This window comes from Carettochelys insculpta, chromosome 7 (genome assembly GCF_033958435.1).
Source record: "Carettochelys insculpta isolate YL-2023 chromosome 7, ASM3395843v1, whole genome shotgun sequence".
In the NCBI taxonomy this organism is placed as follows: Eukaryota; Metazoa; Chordata; order Testudines; family Carettochelyidae; genus Carettochelys; species Carettochelys insculpta.
The window spans coordinates 74,695,243-74,714,950 of NC_134143.1; the positions used below are offsets into that span (position 1 = coordinate 74,695,243).

Genomic DNA, 19,708 nt, shown 5'->3' on the forward strand with positions numbered 1-19,708 from the left:
AGCACTGCTGCCACGCCGCCTGGAGCCAGCCGAGCCGAGCCGAGCCGGAGGCCACACTCCTCATGCCAGAGCTCCCCACGCTCACTTGTCTCAGCCCCCCGAGTGCCCCGTCCACTGGCACGGCACTGCATCCACACGCCACCTTCCCCATCCCTGCACCGCAGCCGAGGCAGCCCCATGTCCTCATGCTGCGCACCTCCCCCGAGCGCCCAGCACCACCCCCGAGCGCCCAGAACCTCCCCCGAGCGCCCAGCACCTCCCCTGAGCGCCCAGAACCTCCCCCGAGCGCCCAGAACCTCCCCCGAGCGCCCAGCACCACCCCTGAGCGCCCAGCACCTCCCCCGAGCACCCAGCACCTCCCCGAGCACCCAGCATCTCCCCCGAGCGCCCAGCACCTCCCCCGAGCGCCCAGAACCTCCCCCGAGCGCCCAGCACCACCTCCGAGCGCCCAGCACCTCCCCTGAGCGCCCAGAACCTCCCCCGAGCGCCCAGCACCACCCCCGAGTGCCCAGAACCTCCCCTGAGCGCCCAGCACCACCCCCGAGTGCCCAGCACCTCCCCTGAGCACCCAGAACCTCCCCCGAGCGCCCAGCACCTCCCCTGAGCGCCCAGAACCTCCCCCGAGTGCCCAGCACCTCCCCCGAGCTCCCAGCACCACCCCCGAGTGCCCAGAACCTCCCCTGAGCTCCCAGCACCACCCCCGAGCGCCCAGAACCTCCCCCAAGCGCTCAGAACCTCCCCCAAGCGCCCAGCACCACCCCCGAGCTCCCAGCACCTCCCCTGAGCTCCCAGCACCTCCCCCGAGCGCCCAGCACCACCCCTGAGCGCCCAGAACCTCCCCCGAGCGCCCAGAACCTCCCCCGAGTGCCCAGCACCTCCCCTGAGCGCCCAGCACCACCCCTGAGCGCCCAGAACCTCCCCCGAGCGCCCAGCACCACCCCCGAGCGCCCAGAACCTCCCCTGAGCTCCCAGCACCTCCCCCGAGCGCCCAGCACCACCCCCAAGCGCCCAGAACCTCCCCCAAGCGCCCAGCACCACCCCTGAGTGCCCAGAACCTCCCCTGAGCACCCAGCACCTCCTCCGAGCTCCCAGCACCTCCCCCGAGCGCCCAGCACCACCCCCGAGTGCCCAGAACCTCCCGAGAGCCCAGCACCTCCCCCGAGCGCCCAGCACCACCCCCTGAGCGCCCAGCACCTCCTCTGAGAGCCCAGCACCTCCCCCGAGCGCCCAGAACCTCCCAAGAGCCCAGCACCTCCCCCGAGCGCCCAGCACCACCCCCTGAGCGCCCAGCACCTCCTCCGAGCTCCCAGCACCATCCCCGAGCGCCCAGCACCTCCTCCGAGCGCCCAGCACCACCCCTGACCACCCAGAACCACCTCTGAGTGCCCAGCACCTCCCCCAAGTGCCCAGCATCACCTCCGAGGCTGCCTGCAGTGCCAGGCAGCATGAACGGGCCCAAGGGGACCGTACTTACAGCAGCCGCAGTGCCCGGAGCCCTTCGAAGGCCAGAGGGGGGATGCACTGCAGCGCGTTGTAACTGAGAATCCTGGGGAGGCAGAAACGTTGTTGAGTTCCCTGCAAGGGGCCAGCACCACGGCCAGCGCCAGGCGGCAGGAACCACACGGCTCGCTGGTCACCGGCTCCTGGGCAGACTGCGGAGCAGCTGGGTCCCCTACACTGCAGCCCCCTTCCCACCGCCCAGAGCAGCTGGGTCCCTGCACCGCAGCCCCCTTCCCGCCGCCCGGAGCAGCTGGGTCCCTGCGCCGCAGCCCCCTTCCCGCCGCCCGGAGCAGCTGGGTCCCTGCGCCGCAGCCCCCTTCCCGCCGCCCGGAGCAGCTGGGTCCCTGCGCCGCAGCCCCCTTCCCGCCGCCCGGAGCAGCTGGGTCCCTGCGCCGCAGCCCCCTTCCCGCCGCCCAGAGCAGCTGGGTCCCTGCACCGCAGCCCCCTTCCCGCCACCCGGAGCAGCTGGGTCCCTGCACCACAGCCCCCTTCCCGCCGCCCGGAGCAGCTGGGTCCCTGCACCGCAGCCCCCTTCCCGCCGCCCAGAGCAGCTGGGTCCCTGCACCGCAGCCCCCTTCCCGCCACCCGGAGCAGCTGGGTCCCTGCACCACAGCCCCCTTCCCGCCGCCCGGAGCAGCTGGGTCCCTGCACCGCAGCCCCCTTCCCGCCGCCCGGAGCAGCTGGGTCCCTGCACCGCAGCCTCCTTCCCGCCGCCCGGAGCAGCTGGGTCCCTGCACCGCAGCCCCCTTCCCGCCGCCCGGAGCAGCTGGGTCCCTGCACCGCAGCCCCCTTCCCGCCGCCCGGAGCAGCTGGGTCCCTGCACCGCAGCCCCCTTCCCGCCGCCCGGAGCAGCTGGGTCCCTGCACCGCAGCCCCCTTCCCACCGCCCGGAGCAGCTGGGTCCCTGCACCGCAGCCTCCTTCCCACCGCCCAGAGCAGCTGGGTCCCCTACACCGCAGCCCCCTTCCCACCGCCAGGAGCAGCTGGGTCCCTGCACCACACTCGCTTCCCTCAGCCGGGGCAGGCCGGCACTCACAGGGTGGTGAGCTGGCTCATATTGGTGAAGGAGGAGTTGCTCAAGGAGCTGATCTTGTTGTTGCTCAGGTCACTGGAAAACAGGCGCAGAGCGAGGGTGTCAGTCGGTGCTGGCCTCTGCCCCTCTCCCGCCCCGCCTCTGGGGCTGCGTGATGGGTTCCCACCTGCTGGGGTGCCCTACCCCCCGGGACATTTGGTACAGTCCACCCAACCCCTGCACACCACCCTGCTTGCTGCCCCGCCGGCCAGGCCCAGCTGCAAGGGCTCCCCGGGCTTAGCCAGCCCAGCCCAGCCCAGGGGGTCCCTGCTGCGGGGGCCCCAGGCAGCCTGGATGTGGCCATGGCCAGGTCACTTACACCAGCTGCAGGTGCCGGAAGGAGCACAGCTCTCCAGGGACCCGCGTCAACTGGTTGCCATCCAGGTAGCTAGGAGAGAGCACAGACCCGTGACTGGTGGGGGCTGGTGCAGGACGCAGGCGCGCAGGCAGGGCCCCCACGCACGTGCAGCACCGAGCACAGCCAGCTCGGCCCCGCGCTCTGTCTCTGCACTGGCAGATCCCCCCGTGGCTGCAGGGGGCGGCCAGGCACTGCTGACCTTACCTAGGCATGCAACTGAGTCGGTGAGAGAGTTTGTAGGGCTGGGTGTTTACATGCGTGACGGGGTTCAGGGGTCCCCAGGCGCTGCCCCCCGTCGTGGGCAGGAGGGACTCTCACTCAGCAGGAGAACAGGGAGTTTATGAGGCAACAGAGCCCAGCTCAGCACAGAAGAGTCAGTGCAGCCGGCAGAGACAGTCCTTCCAACCCGTCCTGGGGAGGGGAGCCGGAGGGGTGCCCCTCTGGGGTGTAGCTCCCCCCTCGCCAGGCTGGCTGCCTTCCAGCTCCCTCTCCCCCAGCGCCTAACTGCCGCCTCTGATTCAAACCCCGCTCGGCTCCTCCCTGCTCTGTGTTCAGGACAGAGGTGTTACCTGCCAGCCTAAGTTAGAGCCCCAGGGGTCATCCTTAGCCTCTGTCTGTCACACACACACCCCCCAGCCTGACACTCACACACACACACACACACCCCGTCCATCACAACACACGTGTGCAAGTGTGTGCACTGCTCTGTCACCCAGGTGTGCGGCCAGGGTGTGTTACGCTGCCCACTCGGCCAGCCCTGGCAGGTGTCACTGTGCCCGCAGGGGGAGCGTGTGCGTGCGGCGGGGATGGCTGCACACACGTGTGCACGCTCTCGCCCCAGCTGCACTGCAGTCCAGAGCCTGAGCTCTGCAAAGCCATGACTCTGCTGTGGTCCCCCAGCTCCCCTCTCAGCACCCGGCTGCTGCCACCTCTGACTGCCCCAGCTCCAGCCCCCGCCCCACGGCCTGAGAGAGGAGTCAGCCTACAGCCAGCCCAGCTCCAAGGACCTCCCCCGACTGACCGACCGCCCCCGGCCTGCCAGGTGGGATGGCTGGTCCCAGTGTGCGGGGGGGGTGCCCCCATGCCCCAGTGTCCCAGCGTGCAGGGTGAGGTGTGCCCCCGTGTCCCAGAGTGCAGGGTGAGGTGTGCCCCAGTGTGCAGGGCGGTGTGCCCCCGTGTCCCAGTGTGCAGGATGAGGTGTGTCCCCATGTCCCAGCGTGCAGGATGAGGTGTGCCCCCGTGTGCAGGGGGGTGTGCCCCCGTGTCCCAGCATGCAGGATGAGGTGTGTCCCCGTGTCCCAGCGTGCAGGGTGAGGTGTGCCCCAGTGTGCGGGGGGTGTGCCCCCATGTCCCAGCGTGCAGGGTGAGGTGTGCCCCAGTGTGCGGGGGGTGTGCCCCCATGTCCCAGCGTGCAGGGTGAGGTGTGCCCCCATGTCCCAGCGTGCAGGGTGAGGTGTGCCCCCTTGCCCCAGTGTGCAGGGTGGGGTGTGCCCAGCGGGTGGGTTGGGGTGTGCCCCAGGTAGACTGGGGGTGAAGACAAGTAGCAGGACTGGCCTGGGATGCTCACTCTCCTGACAGCCCTGCTGGGAAATCTGCTGCAGGGCCCAGAAGTGGCAGGGGCAGGATGGGGCGCAGGGGCCGGGCCCTGCCCAGTGAGCAGGAGGGGCAGCAGGGGCAGGATGGGGCGCAGGGTTACTCACAGCTCAGTGACGTTCTTGGGGATCCCCTTGGGCAGGGACCGGAGATGCCTGTTGCTGCAGCGCACGACGGTGTCCAGGCAGGTGCACTCCTGGGGGCACTGCGGCCGTGGGACGCAGCCCGTCTCCTCCTGGCCTGCGCGGGGCAGACGGAGCACAGTACGTGACTGAGCGCCCCTGCGCCAGGCCCTCGCCATGGGCCGGGCCCAGCCTGTCTCCCACCGCGGGCCAGGCTGACACACACCCTGCCTAGGCCTGGCCACTGCTGCTCAGCTCCCATGCCAGGCCCTGCAGCAGCGGCCAACCCACGCACTGCACAGGGTGAGCCTCTTCCCCTGGAGCTCCTCCAGGGCGAGTCTGGCCGAGCCCTCCCCCAAACTCTGCTCAGCTCAAGGGGGGAATATCGGAGGTTTCCCGGCACCACTGGGTAAGCCAAACCTGGGACAACTGCTTCAAGCCAGCCGAGGCTGGGTCTGCCCTCTCCGGCACATCACGCCAGTGAGACACGGGACCTCCCCTGCCTCTCCCATCACCCCGCCCCACCTCACGCCCGGGAGGGTGGAGCTGCTCCTGGAGGGAAGCTGTCACCGAGGACCTGTCCTGACAGGACGTACTCCAGAGACGTTTAAGTTGGCCGCCTGGTCCAGCCTGCACCAAGAGCTGGGCGAGGGGCGTGTGATGTGATCGCTCTGCTGGTCCCCCACTCGCCCAAGTCGTCAGTTCACTAATCACCCTGGGCTGGCAGATCCCGAGGACGGGCCCAGCGTTCTGTGTGGGTAAGGGCTGAGGTGCACCTGGCCTGGGGGTGTGGCCAGTCCCTTGGAGGCTGGAAGACCCCGGGCAGATTTGGTGTGATCAGTTTTCACAACCTCTCACCTGCGTGAGGAGGGGCCTGGTCATGGCACGAGGGGAGCTGGAGCGTGCAAGGCCCTGGCTTGTGTAACACCTGCCTGGTGCTCTGTGTGATGGGCTCGGTGCTCTGCACTGGGGGACCCCCAGGCTGGGGCTGGCAGTAGCTGTTTGAAACAATTCGCCCAGATTTGGCTCCCAGCTGTGTCCGAAAAACCCTCCAACATTACAGCGGCTCAGGGCTATTACCCCTCTGCCCCAGGGAATGGGGGAGTTCGGCCCAAGGAGGAGCCTTCTGCCCTGGCAGCTGCGCACACGGGCCTCTGCCGCCGGCAGGTGCAGCCCTGACTCTGGGCACCAGGAGTAGCAAGAGGCGTGGGGTCGGGCAGAGAATGGCCTAGCACGGTCTGTCCTGCCCAGTCCCCGCAAAGCCGCGTGGGGGCAGCAGTGCAGCAGGGAGGTGGTGGCAGGGCCCAATGTGGCCAGGCGGGAAGCCCCCAGGATCCTGCAGTGGGTCGACCCCCATCGGCTGCCCCCTGGTGCCTGTGACTGACCCTCCTCGCAGCGGAAGTCAGGCAGAGCCACATCCTGCAGCGGGATCTGGCGCAGGAAGGCCGGGTGCTGGCAACGCGGGTTCCCCGTCACGATCTTCCTCTTCCGCAGCCACTCGCCCAGCCAGGCCAGCTGGCAGTTACAGCGGAACGGGTTGGCCAGCAGGTTCCTGCGTGCAGAAGGAGCCGGTTACTGGGGAGCAGCAGGGGCTAGACTGGAAGACGGGCAGGTGAGGGAGGGCCGGGAACCGGCTGGGCAGGTGAGGGAGGGCCGGGATCTGGCCGGGCAGGCGAGGGAGGGCCGGGAACCGGCAGGGCAGGCGAGGGAGGGCTGGGAACCGGCCGGGCAGGTGAGGGAGGGCCGGGACCTGGCCGGGCAGGCGAGGGAGGGCCGGGACCTGGCCGGGCAGGCGAGGGAGGGCCGGGAACCGGACAGGCATGTGAGGGAGGCCGGGAACCGGCTGGGCAGGCGAGGGAGGACCGGGAACGGGCTGGGCAGGCGAGGGAGGTCTGGGAACCGGCTGGGCAGGCAAGGGAGGGCTGGGAACCGGCTGGGCAGGCGAGGGAGGGCCGCAGAGCCAGCCAGGACCCCGCGGAGGCCGCACTCACAGCGTGGAGAGTGACTGCAGTGTGTCGAAGGCGCCGGGCGCAATGCTGCTGATCCGGTTGTCATACAGCGAGAGCAGGCGCACGCTGCGCAGCCCCGTGAAGCTGTCGTTGTGGATGCAACTGATGCGGTTGTTGCGCAACATCCTGGGATGGCAGGAGGGCAGTGGGAGGGTTACGGGCCCCAGAACAACTCCCTGCCACTGCCGCCCACAGCCCAGAGCAGGGAGACCGGCGCCCTCCCCTCATGGCGGGCTCCAGGGACACAGCCCCCTGCACCCAGAGCTGGAGCAGCCATGCAGCTGCAGGGACAGGGGACAGTGGCTGCTGGGGAGGCAGCAAGAGACACGGCCCCAGCCTGCGGCAGATACCCCCCAGCAGCGCAGCGGCTGCTTCTGACAGGGCCTGGCCAGGTGGCGGCACCACCCTGGCAGTGCAGGGTAAGGGGTGGGGGTCCCATCTAGTCCCCGGGGCCAGTGTGAGTGTGGGTAGCGAGTGGCAGTCGGACAGCTGGGGCAGGGATCACCCACCCTGGTGCCCCAGCCCCTCCATGGGGCTGTGCCCAGTGGGAAGGCCCATGGGGGCACAGCCAGGTGCAGAGAGCTGCACGGACCCATTCTCAGGGCCTAGCCATCCCTGTCCCTGGGAAACCCACCAGCCGCCTGCCCAGCCCCCGCCCCGGCCAGGCCAAGGCCCCACTCACAGGGTGCGCAGCCCCGCCAGGCCCCGGAACATGCCGCTGCGCACCGACTCCAGACGGTTGGCCGTCAGGTGCAGCTCGCTGACCGAGGCAGCGCCATCAAAGGCCCCATCCTCGATCTCCATCACCTTGTTGTTGCTCAGGTTGCTGAGGAGAGAAGGGGCAGGGTGGGTCCCATGTATGATATGGGGTCAGCCTGTGAGAGAGACACCCCCTGTTCTGCAGGGCACCCCCCAGGTCCCCCTGCACTGTCAGGTATCCCCCTGATCCCCCTGTGCTGTGGGGTATCCCCCCGATCCCCCTGTGCTCTGGGGTATTCCCCCAGTCCACCTTTGCTGTCAGGTATTCCCCGGGTCCCCTTGTGCTGTGGGGTATCCCTCCAGGTCACCTTGTTCTGCGGGGTATCCCCCTGGGTTCCCCTATGCTGTCAGGTATCCCCCCTGGGTCCCCGTGCTGCGGGTGTCCCCTGGATCCCCCTGTGCTGCGGGGTATCCCCCCGGGTTCCTCTGTACTGTCAGGTATCCCCCCGGGTTCCCCTGTACTGTCAGGTATCCCTCCAGGTCCCCACTGCACTGGGGAGTTCCCCCCACCAGATCCCAGCCCCTGCTGGGTCAGCAGCAGCTGCTGCAGAGGCGGTGTGCTGCCCCCGTGGGCGCTAGCAGAACCCCAGGGCCATGGCGGGGTGCCCTGCACTGATGGGGTTCAGGATACTGGTCTGCACCCGCCGGCCATGGAGGAGCCACCCAGTCGCCTGCTGCCCCCAGGACATCCTCGGTGCGAGTTCCACAGGCTAACGCCACAGCTTCCCCCGCCCCGCCACGGGCCGGCCTGCTCCCGGGGCCTCGCACGTCCGCCTGGCACCGCAGGGCTCCCTGGGGCCCACTCACATCTTCTTCAGGTGCCGGAGCTGCCGGAAGAGCCCCGTGGCCTCCAGGACGGAGATGTCGTTGTTGTTGAGGCGTCTGGGCCGGGCAAAGGGGGACAAAGACGAGAGCTGTGAGCCCCCGGCCGTGCCTGGGAGGAGTTAAGGACACAGCCTGGGCCTGCCCGGGTCTGGCCACGTGCCACACCCCAGCCCCAGGACTGAGAGGCCTTATGGGGCCGTTGGGCGCTGGCAGGCTCAGGCCAGGTGAGGGCAGCTCCAGGGAGGATGAGCTGGGGGTGGGAGCTGCAGTGGGGGGTCAGAGCGCAGGAGCCGGGGCGGGTGTTGGGGCTGGCAGTGGGCGGGGGGTTGGGAGGGGGATGAGCTGGGGATGGGAGTGGGCAGGGGCCGGGTGGGGGCCAGGTGCAGGCTGGGCGGGGGCCCAGACGGGGGGAGCTGGAGGTCAGGCGGGGGACTGGGTGGGGGGGCCAGGTGGGGGCCAGGCAGGGGGAGCTGGAGGTTGGGGTGGGGCCGGGCAGGGAGAGCTGGAGGCCAGGCGGTGGGGAGCTGGAGGTCAGACAGGGGACTGGGCAGGGGGATGTGGAGGCTGGGCGGGGGCTGGGCGGGGGGATCTGGACGCTGGGCAGGGGCCGGGTGGGAGACCAGGCAGGGGGCTGGGTGGGGGCCGGGCGGGGGGGAGCTGGAGGTTGGGGCGGGGCCAGGCAGGGAGAGCTGGAGGCCAGGCAGGGAGAGCTGGAGGTCAGACAGGCAGCCGGGCGGGGGGATCTGGAGGCTGGGTGGGGGCCGGGGGGGGGGGGAAAACTGGAGGCTGGGCAGGGGCCGGGGGGGGGGGAATCTGGAGGCTGGGCAGGGGCCGGGCGGGGGGATCTGGGGGCTGGGCGGGGGCTGGGCGGGAGACCAGGCAGGGGGCTGGGTGGGGGCCAGGCGGGGGGCTTACAGCTCTGCGGTGGACTGCGGGAGGCGCTCCGGCAGCTTGGTGAGTTTCAGGTTGGAGCACTCCACCACGCCGGCCTCGCAGCGGCACTTGGGGGGGCAGCTGGCGTCGCTGGTGCACTCGCTGTTCAGCTGGTGGCTCTCTGTGCCTGCCGCGAGAGGAGCTGGGAAAGCCAGGCCTGACGCCCGAGAGAGAGGCAGCCTGGGCTGGGCTGGGCTGGGGGTGGTCCCAGCGGGGGCTGGGCACTGGGCTGGGCCGGGCTGGGGTGGTCCCAGCGGGGGCTGGGCTGCCTCTTGGTCTATCCCAGTGCAGTGAAGCCAGGAGGGGGTTGCACTTCCCACCCACGAGTTTTAGGAGCAGATGCCATCTGCCATCTCCCTGCAGTGATCAGACCCCTGGCCGGGGGGCTGAAGGCCACCCATGCCCCAGGTGGGAGGTGGGTCTCCCATCCCTGAGATGCACCTGGAAGCAGCCAGCCAGGGGAGTCAGGCAGCAGCCATGAACCAGCGCCAGCACCTCGCAAGCTGTCACGTGGCAAATCACAACCCCTCCGAGAGCCCCCGAAAGTCGCCGAGCAGACACATCCCCTCCCACCCGGCCTGGCCCTGCAGAGAGGGGTCTGCGCAGCCCCTTACCTGGGATGGAGTACTGCTCTTTGGCTGCAGAGAGAAAGGCACACGCTCGTTAGCAGGGCAGCCCAGCGAAGGGCACAGCCTTGGACTTGCAGCCCTCGACTGGCTCCGGGGAGCCATTGTCATGGGGGGCTGGAGCCCTGCGGTCACGTTATTGGATTGAGAGACGAACACACAAATCACTGCGGCAACCACTGTGCTGGGTCTGCACCAGCTCTTGTGCAAAGGGGCCGAGGGAGGCGGCCATCAAACGCTGGTGACCCTCTGGCTCTGCCTGCGCTGCCCAGGTGGGTGGGTCATTTCTGTACCGCAGCCCTGAGTGCCAGCTCTGGGTGTAGCTCTGGTGGGGGTGGCCAACTCGTGGCCAGCAGAGCCTTTTCATGTGGCCCGTGCAGCCGGCAGCGGCCCCATTTTGAAAGCCAGCTATGGGGTGCAGGGGCGCAAGCCTGAGGCTCCGGAGCTGCACGTGGCTCTTTAAGGAGCCATTTGTGGCTCCGGAAGCTGCGGCCGCTGACTCCTCCCCTGGCTCCCTGCCTTGCCGCTGCTGAATGAATGGAACTCAACTGAATTGGTTTAACGGCCGGCAGGGACGCGGGTGAGAGCTGACCATGGAACCAATTCAATTGAGGTCCGTCATTTCAGTGTGGCAGGGTAGGGAGCCACCAGCGCTGCCGGTGGGGGGAAGGAATAGGAGAGCTGGGGCGGGGGGCGGTTTGAGGCTGTGAGAGGTTAAGCTTGTGGGTGGGGGGTAGTTTGGAGAGTGAGGGTCTAAACCCGGGGCCATAAGGAGGCAGGGGGCTCACAGGGCAGGGAGCCGGCAGGGGGCCATGAGGAGGTGGGGGGCTCCCAGGGCAGGGAGACAGTGGGGGGCCGGAAGGGGGCAGGGGGCTCCCAGGGGCAGGGGACCAGACAGGGGCCGAGAGGGGGTGGGGGACTCATGGGGCAGGGAGCTGGTGGGGTGCCACGCGGGGGCAAGGGGGCTCCCAGGGGGGCGGGGGGCTGCCAGGGGGGCACTCACCAGAGCAGCGGAACTTGCTGCTGCGGACGTGGCCGAGGCGCTTGTTGGCCAGGCGAGGGGGGCTGGCGCAACGGGCGCCGCTGGTCTCGATGGGGTTGGTGCGCAGGAACTCGGAGAGCCAGCGCAGGTTGCAGTCGCAGATGAAGGGGTTCTGAGCCAGGTGCCTGGCGGGGGGCAGGGAGCATGAGGCTGCCCTTCCCCCACCAGCCACATGGGTCCTGCCCGGGGTCCACCCCGCGGGCTCACCATGCCCTCCTCCTTTGCCTGCTCCCCCCCACCCCAAGCCCCCGCTGGGCCTCCTGAGCCAGAGCCTGCCCGGAGGTCTGCCCCACAGGACCAGGCAGGGGAGACAGGACCCCTGAGCCCCATGGGGCCAGATGGGGGCAGGGCCCCCCGGCTGCAGAGGGGCAGGCGCCGCCAGCACTCACAGCGTCTGGATGGCCCGCAGTGGGGCGAAGGCGCCCTTGGGCAGGCCCTGCAGCTGGTTGTCGTACAGCGAGAGCAGCGAGAGGTTCGGCAGCTCCAGGAAGGTGTCGGGCCGGACGCACCTGATCTTGTTGGCGTTGAGGAGCCTGGAGGGGGCAGAGACATCAAGCTGAAGCCAGGGCTGGCCCAGACCTGGCTCCGGCCCCAAGAGCAGAGTGGGACGGCCCCCCCGCCAGCCCGCGGCCTTACAGCAGCTGCAGCGCGTGGAGGCCCCCGAAGACGCCCTGGGGCAGGTTCGTGATCTTGTTCCCATACAGCACCCTGGAAAAGACAGAGCCAGTCACTGGCACAGCCGCCCCGGCCCAGCCAACGGGGGTCCCCACAGGCCCCCAGCCAAGAGCCCGTCTGCCCCCACCTGCCCCATGGCCACCAGCTTTCCCACCATGCGGCCGGTGCCCCAAGCCCCAAGCACAGCCGGCGCTCTTAGCCCCCCAGACAAGGGGCTCCAGATTGCAAGGGATATTCGGGGCTACTCCTCACATAGGCACCTAACACCCCCTCCCACAGCCCAATTTATCCACATGCTGCCTGGTCACCCTGCCCCACAGCAGACCACAGCCCTGGCGAGCTGGGCTGGCCTCAGCCTCACCCCACAATGAGCCAGCCCTGCTCGTCCTCCCTGAGAGGCACCAGGGACCAGACCCACGGGTCACTGGCAGAGCTGGGATGGGTAGGCCAGTCGGGGAGGGCAGAGGCTGTGGTTCGAGAGAGAGGCGGGGGCTGCGGAGTGGGGCCCAGGGCTGGGAGGGCAGTGGAGACACATCTTTGTTTTTACTATTTTCTCATTGGAGTTTTTTAATATTGTGTCAAGTCATTTTATGTATCATTGTATTAAACCCTGTCATAGAGAAATTTGTATCTGCGCCTATAGAAAGTAGAACCGTTGTATCGAATCTTTTACACAGAAATTTATTATTTTGTAGTACAGCTCCTAGAAGGAGGTAAAGTAAAGAAAAACCTCTCCATACCCTTGATTTTTGCAAAACAAGGCAGCAGAAATGTAGCACTTTAAAGACTAACAAAATGATTTATTCGGTGATGAGTTTTCATGGGACAGACCCACTTCATCAGACCTATCTCATTTCCAGTACAGACGGACATTTCTAAGTAGAGAGGACCAAAAAAAAAAATTGCAATAAAAACTGACAAATCAAATAGGATTGAAGGAAGAGGGTGAGAGGTGGGGGGAATATAACTGCCCTGTCTGAGATAATTACGTGCATCAAAGGAAGGGAAGCAGTCCCCGTAATGCCTGAGGTAGCTGAGGTCTCTGTTCACGACACGTTAATGTGTTGAATTTGAATATGTACGCTAACTCACCAAGCTCTCACTCTAATCTGTTAAATTCTCTGCGTTGCAGGACACACACTCAGGTCTTTAACAGAATGGCCCACTCCACTGAAGTGTTCACTGGCCGGCTTGTGTGTATTGAGTTTCCTGATGTCTGCTCAGTGTCCATTTATTCTTTGGCGAAGGTTTTGCCCAGTCTGTTCAAAGTACATAGTGGCAGGGCATTGTTGGCACATAAGGGCATATATACTGTTGCTGGAAGTGCACACGAACGTGCCTTTGATCTTGTAACTAACGTGGTTAGGTCCAGTGAAGGTATCCCCAGAATAATATGTGGGCAAAGTTGGCAGCAAGGTTTGTTTCAAGGAAAAGTTCCAGGATTCGTATGTCTGTGGTGTAGCCTGTGACTGCTGGTGAGAATCTCTCTCAGGTTAGGAGCTTGTCTACAGGAAAGGACAGGCCTGTCGCCTACAGCCTTCTGGAGTACAGCATCCTGACCCAGAATAGGTTGCAGATTTTTCTTGATGCATTGCTGGGGTTTTATAGTTGGAGGCTACAGGTGATGGCAACTGGTGTTCTGCTGCTGATCTTCTTGGGCCTCTCTTGAAATGGTTGGCTCCTGGATATTCGTCTGGCCCTGTCAATCCGGTTTTTTTTAGAATCATAGAATCGCAGGGCTGGAAGGGACCTCAGGAGGTCATCTAGTCCAGCCCCCTGCTTCAAGCAGGATCAACCCCCGACTAAGTCAACCCAGCCAGGACCTTGTCCAGCCAGGACTTAAAAACCTCTAGGGATGGAGAATCCACCACCTCTCTTGGTAACGCATCCCAGTGCTTCACCTCCCGCCTGGGGAAGTAGTTTTTCCTTATATCCAACCTCCCCCTCCCCCTCTTCAACTTCAGACCATTGCTCCTTGTTCTGCCATCTGACACCACTGAGAACAGTTTCTCACCCTCCTCTTTAGCGCTCCCCTTCAGGAAGTTGAAGGCTGCTGTTAAATCACCTCTAAGTCTTCTCTTCTGTAAACTAAACAAGCCCAAATCCCTCAGCCTCTCCTCATAGCTCTTGTGCTCCAGCCTCTTAATCATTTTTGTTGCCCTTCGCTGAACCTGCTCCAGCACATCCACATCCTTTCTATACTGGGGGGGCCGAGACCGGACACAATATTCCAGATATGGCCTCACCAGTGCTGAATAAAGGGGAAGAACCACCAGGAATTACCGGTGGATAACTCAGTTTTATAAATGACTGGTGTAGAGGTCTTGTAGTTTTCGGTCTGTCAGTAGGGTCAGAGCACATACGATTGTAGGGGCGTGACTGTAAACAATGGATCATGTGATGCGAGCTGCATGGAAGCTGGAGGCATGTAGGTAAGTGGAGTAGTCAGTGGGTTTCCGGTAGAGGGTGGTGTCAATGTGGCCATCAGTGATTTGCACTGTGGTGTCCAGGAAATGTCTCTCTCATGTGGAATAGTCAAGGCTGAGATTGATGGTAGGGTGCAGGTTGTTCAAATCTCTGTGGAATTCTTCCAGTCTCTTTATACCGTGGGTCCAAATGAGAGAGATGTCGTTGATGTACCGTAAGTAAAGGGGGGGTAGCAGGGGACGAGAGCTGAGGAATCGTTGTCCAAGTCGGCCATGCGCTGTGGGGCCATGCGGGTGCCCACAGCAGAGCCGCTCATCTGGCTTTTTGGATTGCTTAATTGATTGCCCTGCTGAGCGAATGAGGTGTGAATGGATAAGATGTGGGGGACAGGCACCTCCAGGTACAGCAAGGGCTGGAGAAGGGATAGAAGCTAGATCCAGGACCAGTGAGAAGAACAATGGAACCTGTGAAGTGGGCCCATTGGAAGAAGATCTGGACGCCTTGAGAGTCACCAGCAAGTGCCTGCCTTTGGAAGTACCCCCCGGAAGAAGGTGCCACAGATGTCTACATGCATATTCATAAGATTGCTCTTCCAGATTATGCATATGCATGAGCCGGCTAGCTGGTGTCAACACGCATGGGAGAGAGGACGCTCTAATGGAAGCACCTTGCACAGGGACCCCGGTTTGTCTCGTCTGCACTGGAGCACCGATCCGGATCGGCAGAAGCCCGGCTCCACCCCTCCCCCATCTAACTCACCTGGACAGTGCAGTCTGGGGGAGCAACTATTGGTAACAGCCACAAAACAGGAGTGTGCGTGTACGTGTGTGTGTAATAGATCATATGCATGTGATAAGTGTTGATGGCTATTTGTGTGTTACAATAAATGTGGCGTTTTGCCTTCTCCCCTGAAAAGACCCCATGCTGTCCTGTTCAGTACAATGGCTGGGGGCTGCAGAGCTGGGGGGCTGCAGGTTGGGAGCCCGGGGCAGAGGGGTCCCATAGAGGCTCCAAGGGGCTGCTGGGTGTTTAGAGGCTGGGGGTCGGTTCCCCGTGTTAGCAGCGAGGCCTCAGCGGGGGTGGGGGGGGGTCCGGCCCCTCACAAGACTCACAGCGAGTTCAGCGAGCGCAGCCCCAGGAAGGCGTCAGGGGCGATCTCCGAGATCTGGTTGTTGCTCAGGTCTCTGCAAAGCAAAGGGGAAATGCTCAGTGGTGCCCCTCCCCCACAACGCCCCTCCCCCTACGCTGCCCCTCCCCTGCTCACGGCCCTTCCCCCACACTGCCTCTCCCCCCACGCTGTCCTTCCCCCCCATGAGGCCACTTCCCCCCCACGGCTCCTCCCCTGCACACAGCCACTCTCCCCCCCACATTGTCCCTCCCACCCATGCGTCCGCTCTCCCCCACAGTCCCTCCCCCCACATGCCCCTCCCAAGGCCATCCCCGCATGCTGCCCTTCCCCCAAACACAGCTGACTCCACAGCACTGCCCTTCCCCCGCACAGTGCCAGCCTCCCCACCCCCGTGCTGTCCCACCCCCACACGTGCCCCCAGCCCACCCACCTGCAGCCCTGGGGGCACGGCCCCCCGCCATCTGATCAAAATCCCACTGAGAGCAGCAGTCATGGCAAGGCCCGGCCTGTGGGGTGGGGGGTGCCCGCCAGGCCCAGGCCGGAGGAGCAGGAGAGGGGGTGCTCTCCCGCTTGGGCGCGGTGGGAGCGAGGGGGCTGATGTGCGCCCTGAGGTGAGGGGCTCTGGGAGAGGTGCTGGGGGATGGAGCCTGGGCTGTTTCCCTTGTGGGCTCCAGTTGTGAGTCCCGGGCCGCAGGGTGCACCCCACCGAGGCCCGCGCCTCCCTGGCACCCACTGGGCGAGCCCAGGCAGAGGGGCTGAGGGCTGGGGTAAGAGCAGAGCCCCTGGGCCGGCGCGCCCTGAGCCCCTGGAGCCGGAGCCAGGCGTGGGGCGAGCTCGGGGCAGCGCAGGGTGCACCCAGGCCAGGCTGGGGCACTTACATCCGACGCAGCTTCTTGTAGGGCGAGAAGGCCCCCGGGGGCACGGAGCGGATCCCATTCAGCTCCAGGCGTCTGCGGGAGACAGAAAACGAACCAACCCGCTGGTGGCCAGACCCTCCCAGCCTCAACCCCAGGGCTGGAGCTGGCTGGGGGGCAGGTGGGAGCAGGGCCAGGGCCCTGCGGGGGGAGACAGGCGCCGGGCTGCCCCACGCCGCGCACTCACATCTCTGTCATGCCCTCGGGCAGGTTGGCGGGGATGGCGGTCAGCCCCTTGCCACGGCAGTCCACCACGCTGTTGCTGCAGGCGCACATGGCAGGGCAGGAGCCAGAGGCCAGGCTGCAGACCTGGGCCTGGGCAGCGTCCATTTGTCCTGCCAGGGAAGCAAAGCCACACGTGAGGGGGTGCAGCTGGCGGGGGCAAGAAGCTGCTGGGCTGGGCAGAGATGTGGCAGGGAGGAGAGGGAGAGGGAAATTGAGGATTTTTCTGGTTTAAATTGGATTTTTTGCCTTGGTTTAAATCACCAATAAAATACAAACTTTCTCATTTAAAAGTAACCGGTCCAATTAACTCCCATCGCAAACACTTGGCACACGCCCGGCCAGGCTCATCAAAGCCGTGTCTACACGTGCACGCTACTTCGAAGTAGCGGCACTAACTTCGAAATAGCGCCCGTCATGGCTACACGTGTTGGGCGCTATTTCGAAGTTGAAATCGACGTTAGGCGGCGAGACATCGAAGTCGCTAACCCCATGAGGGGATGGGAATAGCGCCTACTTCGAAGTTGAACATCGAAGTAGGGCACGTGTAGACAATCCGCGTCCCGCAACATCGAAATAGCGGGGTCCACCATGGCGGCCATCAGCTGAGGGGTTGAGAGACGCTCTCTCTCCAGCCCCTGCGGGGCTCTATGGTCACCGTGTGCAGCAGCCCTTAGCCCAGGGCTTCTGGCTGCTGCTGCGGCAGCTGGGGATCCATGCTGCAGGCACAGGGTCTGCAAGCAGTTGTCGGCTCTGTGGATCTTGTGTTGTTTAGTGCAACTGTGTCTGGGAGGGGCCCTTTGAGGGAGCGGCTTGCTGTTGAGTCCGCCCTGTGACCCTGTCTGCAGCTGTGCCTGGCACCCTTATTTCGATGTGTGCTACTTTGGCGTGTAGACGTTCCCTCGCAGCGCCTATTTCGATGTGGTGCTGCGCAACGTCGATGTTGAACGTCGCCGTTGCCAGCCCTGGAGGACGTGTAGACGTTATTCATCGATTTCAATGCCACTACATCGAAATAAGCTATTTCGATGTAGTGTTCATGTGTAGACGTAGCCCAAGTGACTAAAGGCGCAGGCCCAGCTGCCAGCTGCCAGCTCTGGGCTCCGAGAGGCGGCCGAGCCGTGTAGGTCTGCGCCGGCCCAACACAAAACCCAAGCAGCCCTGTAGCACCGCAGAGACGACGAGCACCAGGCACTAGGTGATGAGCTTCTGTGGGGCAGCCCCACCTCTCCCCAGCTGGAGAATAACGGCTTTTTGGAAGTTTCTCAGCAAACTAAAGTCACACGTGCAAAGAGCCACAAGCGGGGTAGGATTGGATTTGTCCTGTGCTTGTGATGGTGGGGGCCTGGGCCTGGGCCAAGCAGGGCAGAGGTGTCAGTTAAGACAGACAGAGACAACCAGGAGAGGCCGGGGCAGTGCAGAAAGGAAGAGCAGACGGAGAGAAGGAGGGAAGCCATTCAGCACACACACAGCTGCCTACCCCTCCCGCCCTGTTTTCCACAGCGTCTGGAGGAAATTCGTTCCCGGGGTAAAAGGGAAAGGACGGAGGAGAGAGGCAGGGCCCAGCTGGGAGGGCGAAACGGCCCAAGGAGACGGCTTACGGGGAGGAAAGGGAGCCGCGGAAGGCGCGGATTGGCTGGGGGGTCCCTGGCTAGTGAGGCGAGTAACTCCCTCTGCAAGGCCTCCTTCCCCAGGCTCTCCCGGGTTAGTCTACGTTGCTTAGCTCGTGCTTGCGGCCCATCGCGTGAGTTAACCGGGTTAGAAGCCAAGGCCCAAGCGTACAGCACAGGACGGGGCAGCAAGAGAAATCTAGAGCTGCAATTGCCCCTGGGTCGCTATCTTCTCACAGGCTCCTGGGGCCAGAAGAGACCTGGGCCCTTTGCCACACAGGACGGCCTGGCCGTAGCCCATGCGACAGCCCCACTTCACTCAGCGCTTCGGGGGCAGCCCCAGGCCGCGGCTGGGCCCTCTACCCACGCGAGCCGGCGAGCGCTGCCGGGGGCCCCTATTGCCTGTGTCTGCTTCCTGGAGGCAGCCAAGACAACGGAGGTCCCAGGCACCCAGAGAGCAGCACCTCGCCAGCAGTGCAGCCCGGTGGTGCCAATCCAGGCCAGCGGCTGGGCTGCAGCTGGAGAAAGGCCCAAGTCCGGCTTGGTGCGGTGAGCTGCTCAGGCGCCACGCTCCAGGCTCCGTCTGGGGCGGTGCCGTCACCCAGCGAGATCAAGGGGATTCCCACCACACAGGCCAGGGCCAAACGAGCTCCAGGGCTCCTACATCTTCGGCGGCACGTCCGGGGCACCTCTGTGGGGAGCCGAGTCCGACGGCGCCTCCGCATGCAGCCTGGGCAGCCATGGCTTGTAAGACACCAGCTCGACTCTCCTCTGCAGCGCGCCTGACGCAGGAGCTTGGTCATGAGGGGTGGGACTGGCAGGGGCGCACGGGGCGACGGGCTCGGTGCTCTGCGCAAGGGCCCCCGGCTGGGGCTGGGCGATTGGCCTGATTTCACCCTCCCAGCGCTGCCCCCAGAAACCTCCGGTACCACACCCTCGCCTCCCCCAGCCCAGCCCAGCCCAGCCCAGCCCCACGGCCTTCTCCTCGTCCCACCCCCCGTCCAAGTGCCTGCAACAAAATCCAAAGTGGTGCCTCTGTACCCCCCAGCCCAGACAGAAAGGTCCCCTCCCAGCCCACTGCCCCCAGCCCAGCCAGGCAGGTCCCCTCCCAGCCCACTGCCCCCAGCCCCTGCCAGGTCCCCTCCCAGCCCACTGCCCCCAGCCCAGCCAGGCAGGTCCCCTCCCAGCCCACTGCCCCCAGCTGAGCCAGGCAGGTCCCCTTGCTGCCCACTCCCCCCAGCCCCCGCCAGGCAGGTCCCCTGCAGCCCACTGCCCCCAGCCCCCGCCAGGCAGGTCCCCTCCCAGCCCACTGCCCCCAGCTCAGCCAGGCAGGTCCCCTCCCAGCCCACTGCCCCCAGCCCCTGCCAGGCAGGTCCCCTGCAGCCCACTGCCCCCAGCCCAGCCCAGCCCAGCCCCCACAAGGCAGGGGCCGAGGCCACAGCCCCCCTCACCTGAGCAGCTGAACTCGCTCTTCTGGATCTCGGCCAGCGGGAGGCCGCGGAGGTGGGGGGGCCCGGCGCACTGCGTGAACAGCCCGACGGTGGGGCGCTGGCGCAGCCACTGCGCGAGCCAGCCCAGGCGGCAGTCGCAGAGCAGCTGGTTGGAGTGCAGGCGGCTGGCGAGGCAGAGGGTCGGTGTCGGAGCCCCCACAGAGGGCAGGGTCTGGCCAGGGGGCAGCAGCCGCTGCACCAGCATGCGCAGGAATGAAGGGGGCTGGGAAGGTTCTGCAACGCGCTGGGCTGAGCTGAGCTACATGGCCCCGGGCAACATCCCCCGACTCCAGCCCAGCCCAGCCAGGGCTCTGTGCACCCCCAGCCCAGCCCAGCCCAGCCCAGCCCAGCCAGGGCTCTGTGCTCCCCCAGCCCAGCCCAGCCCAGCCCAGCCCAGCCAGGG

The 19,708-nt window shown here is 65.5% G+C and overlaps 1 protein-coding gene across 3 annotated transcripts in view; it reads right to left on the reverse strand.

Moving 5' to 3' along the window:
• Window positions 1-19,708, reverse strand: part of SLIT1 (slit guidance ligand 1) — an 81,000-nt gene that overhangs the window by 19,666 nt on the left and 41,626 nt on the right. Inside the window, exons 7-23 of one of the 3 annotated variants that reach the window (XM_074999326.1) lie at window positions 19,255-19,430; window positions 16,361-16,380; window positions 16,171-16,292; window positions 15,948-16,019; window positions 15,053-15,124; window positions 11,475-11,546; window positions 11,228-11,371; window positions 10,800-10,963; window positions 9,153-9,297; window positions 8,220-8,294; window positions 7,336-7,479; window positions 6,636-6,779; window positions 6,030-6,196; window positions 4,630-4,762; window positions 2,891-2,959; window positions 2,536-2,607; window positions 1,475-1,546 (exon numbers count right to left, since the gene is read on the reverse strand). In XM_074999326.1, the coding sequence (XP_074855427.1) occupies window positions 1,475-1,546; window positions 2,536-2,607; window positions 2,891-2,959; window positions 4,630-4,762; window positions 6,030-6,196; window positions 6,636-6,779; window positions 7,336-7,479; window positions 8,220-8,294; window positions 9,153-9,297; window positions 10,800-10,963; window positions 11,228-11,371; window positions 11,475-11,546; window positions 15,053-15,124; window positions 15,948-16,019; window positions 16,171-16,292; window positions 16,361-16,380; window positions 19,255-19,430 (1,863 nt within the window). Of the gene's footprint in view, window positions 1-1,474; window positions 1,547-2,535; window positions 2,608-2,890; window positions 2,960-4,629; window positions 4,763-6,029; window positions 6,197-6,635; window positions 6,780-7,335; window positions 7,480-8,219; window positions 8,295-9,152; window positions 9,298-9,784; window positions 9,809-10,799; window positions 10,964-11,227; window positions 11,372-11,474; window positions 11,547-15,052; window positions 15,125-15,947; window positions 16,020-16,170; window positions 16,319-16,360; window positions 16,381-19,254; window positions 19,431-19,708 lie in introns of all 3 variants that reach the window. The other 2 variants (XM_074999324.1, XM_074999325.1) reach the window with 2 other exon arrangements.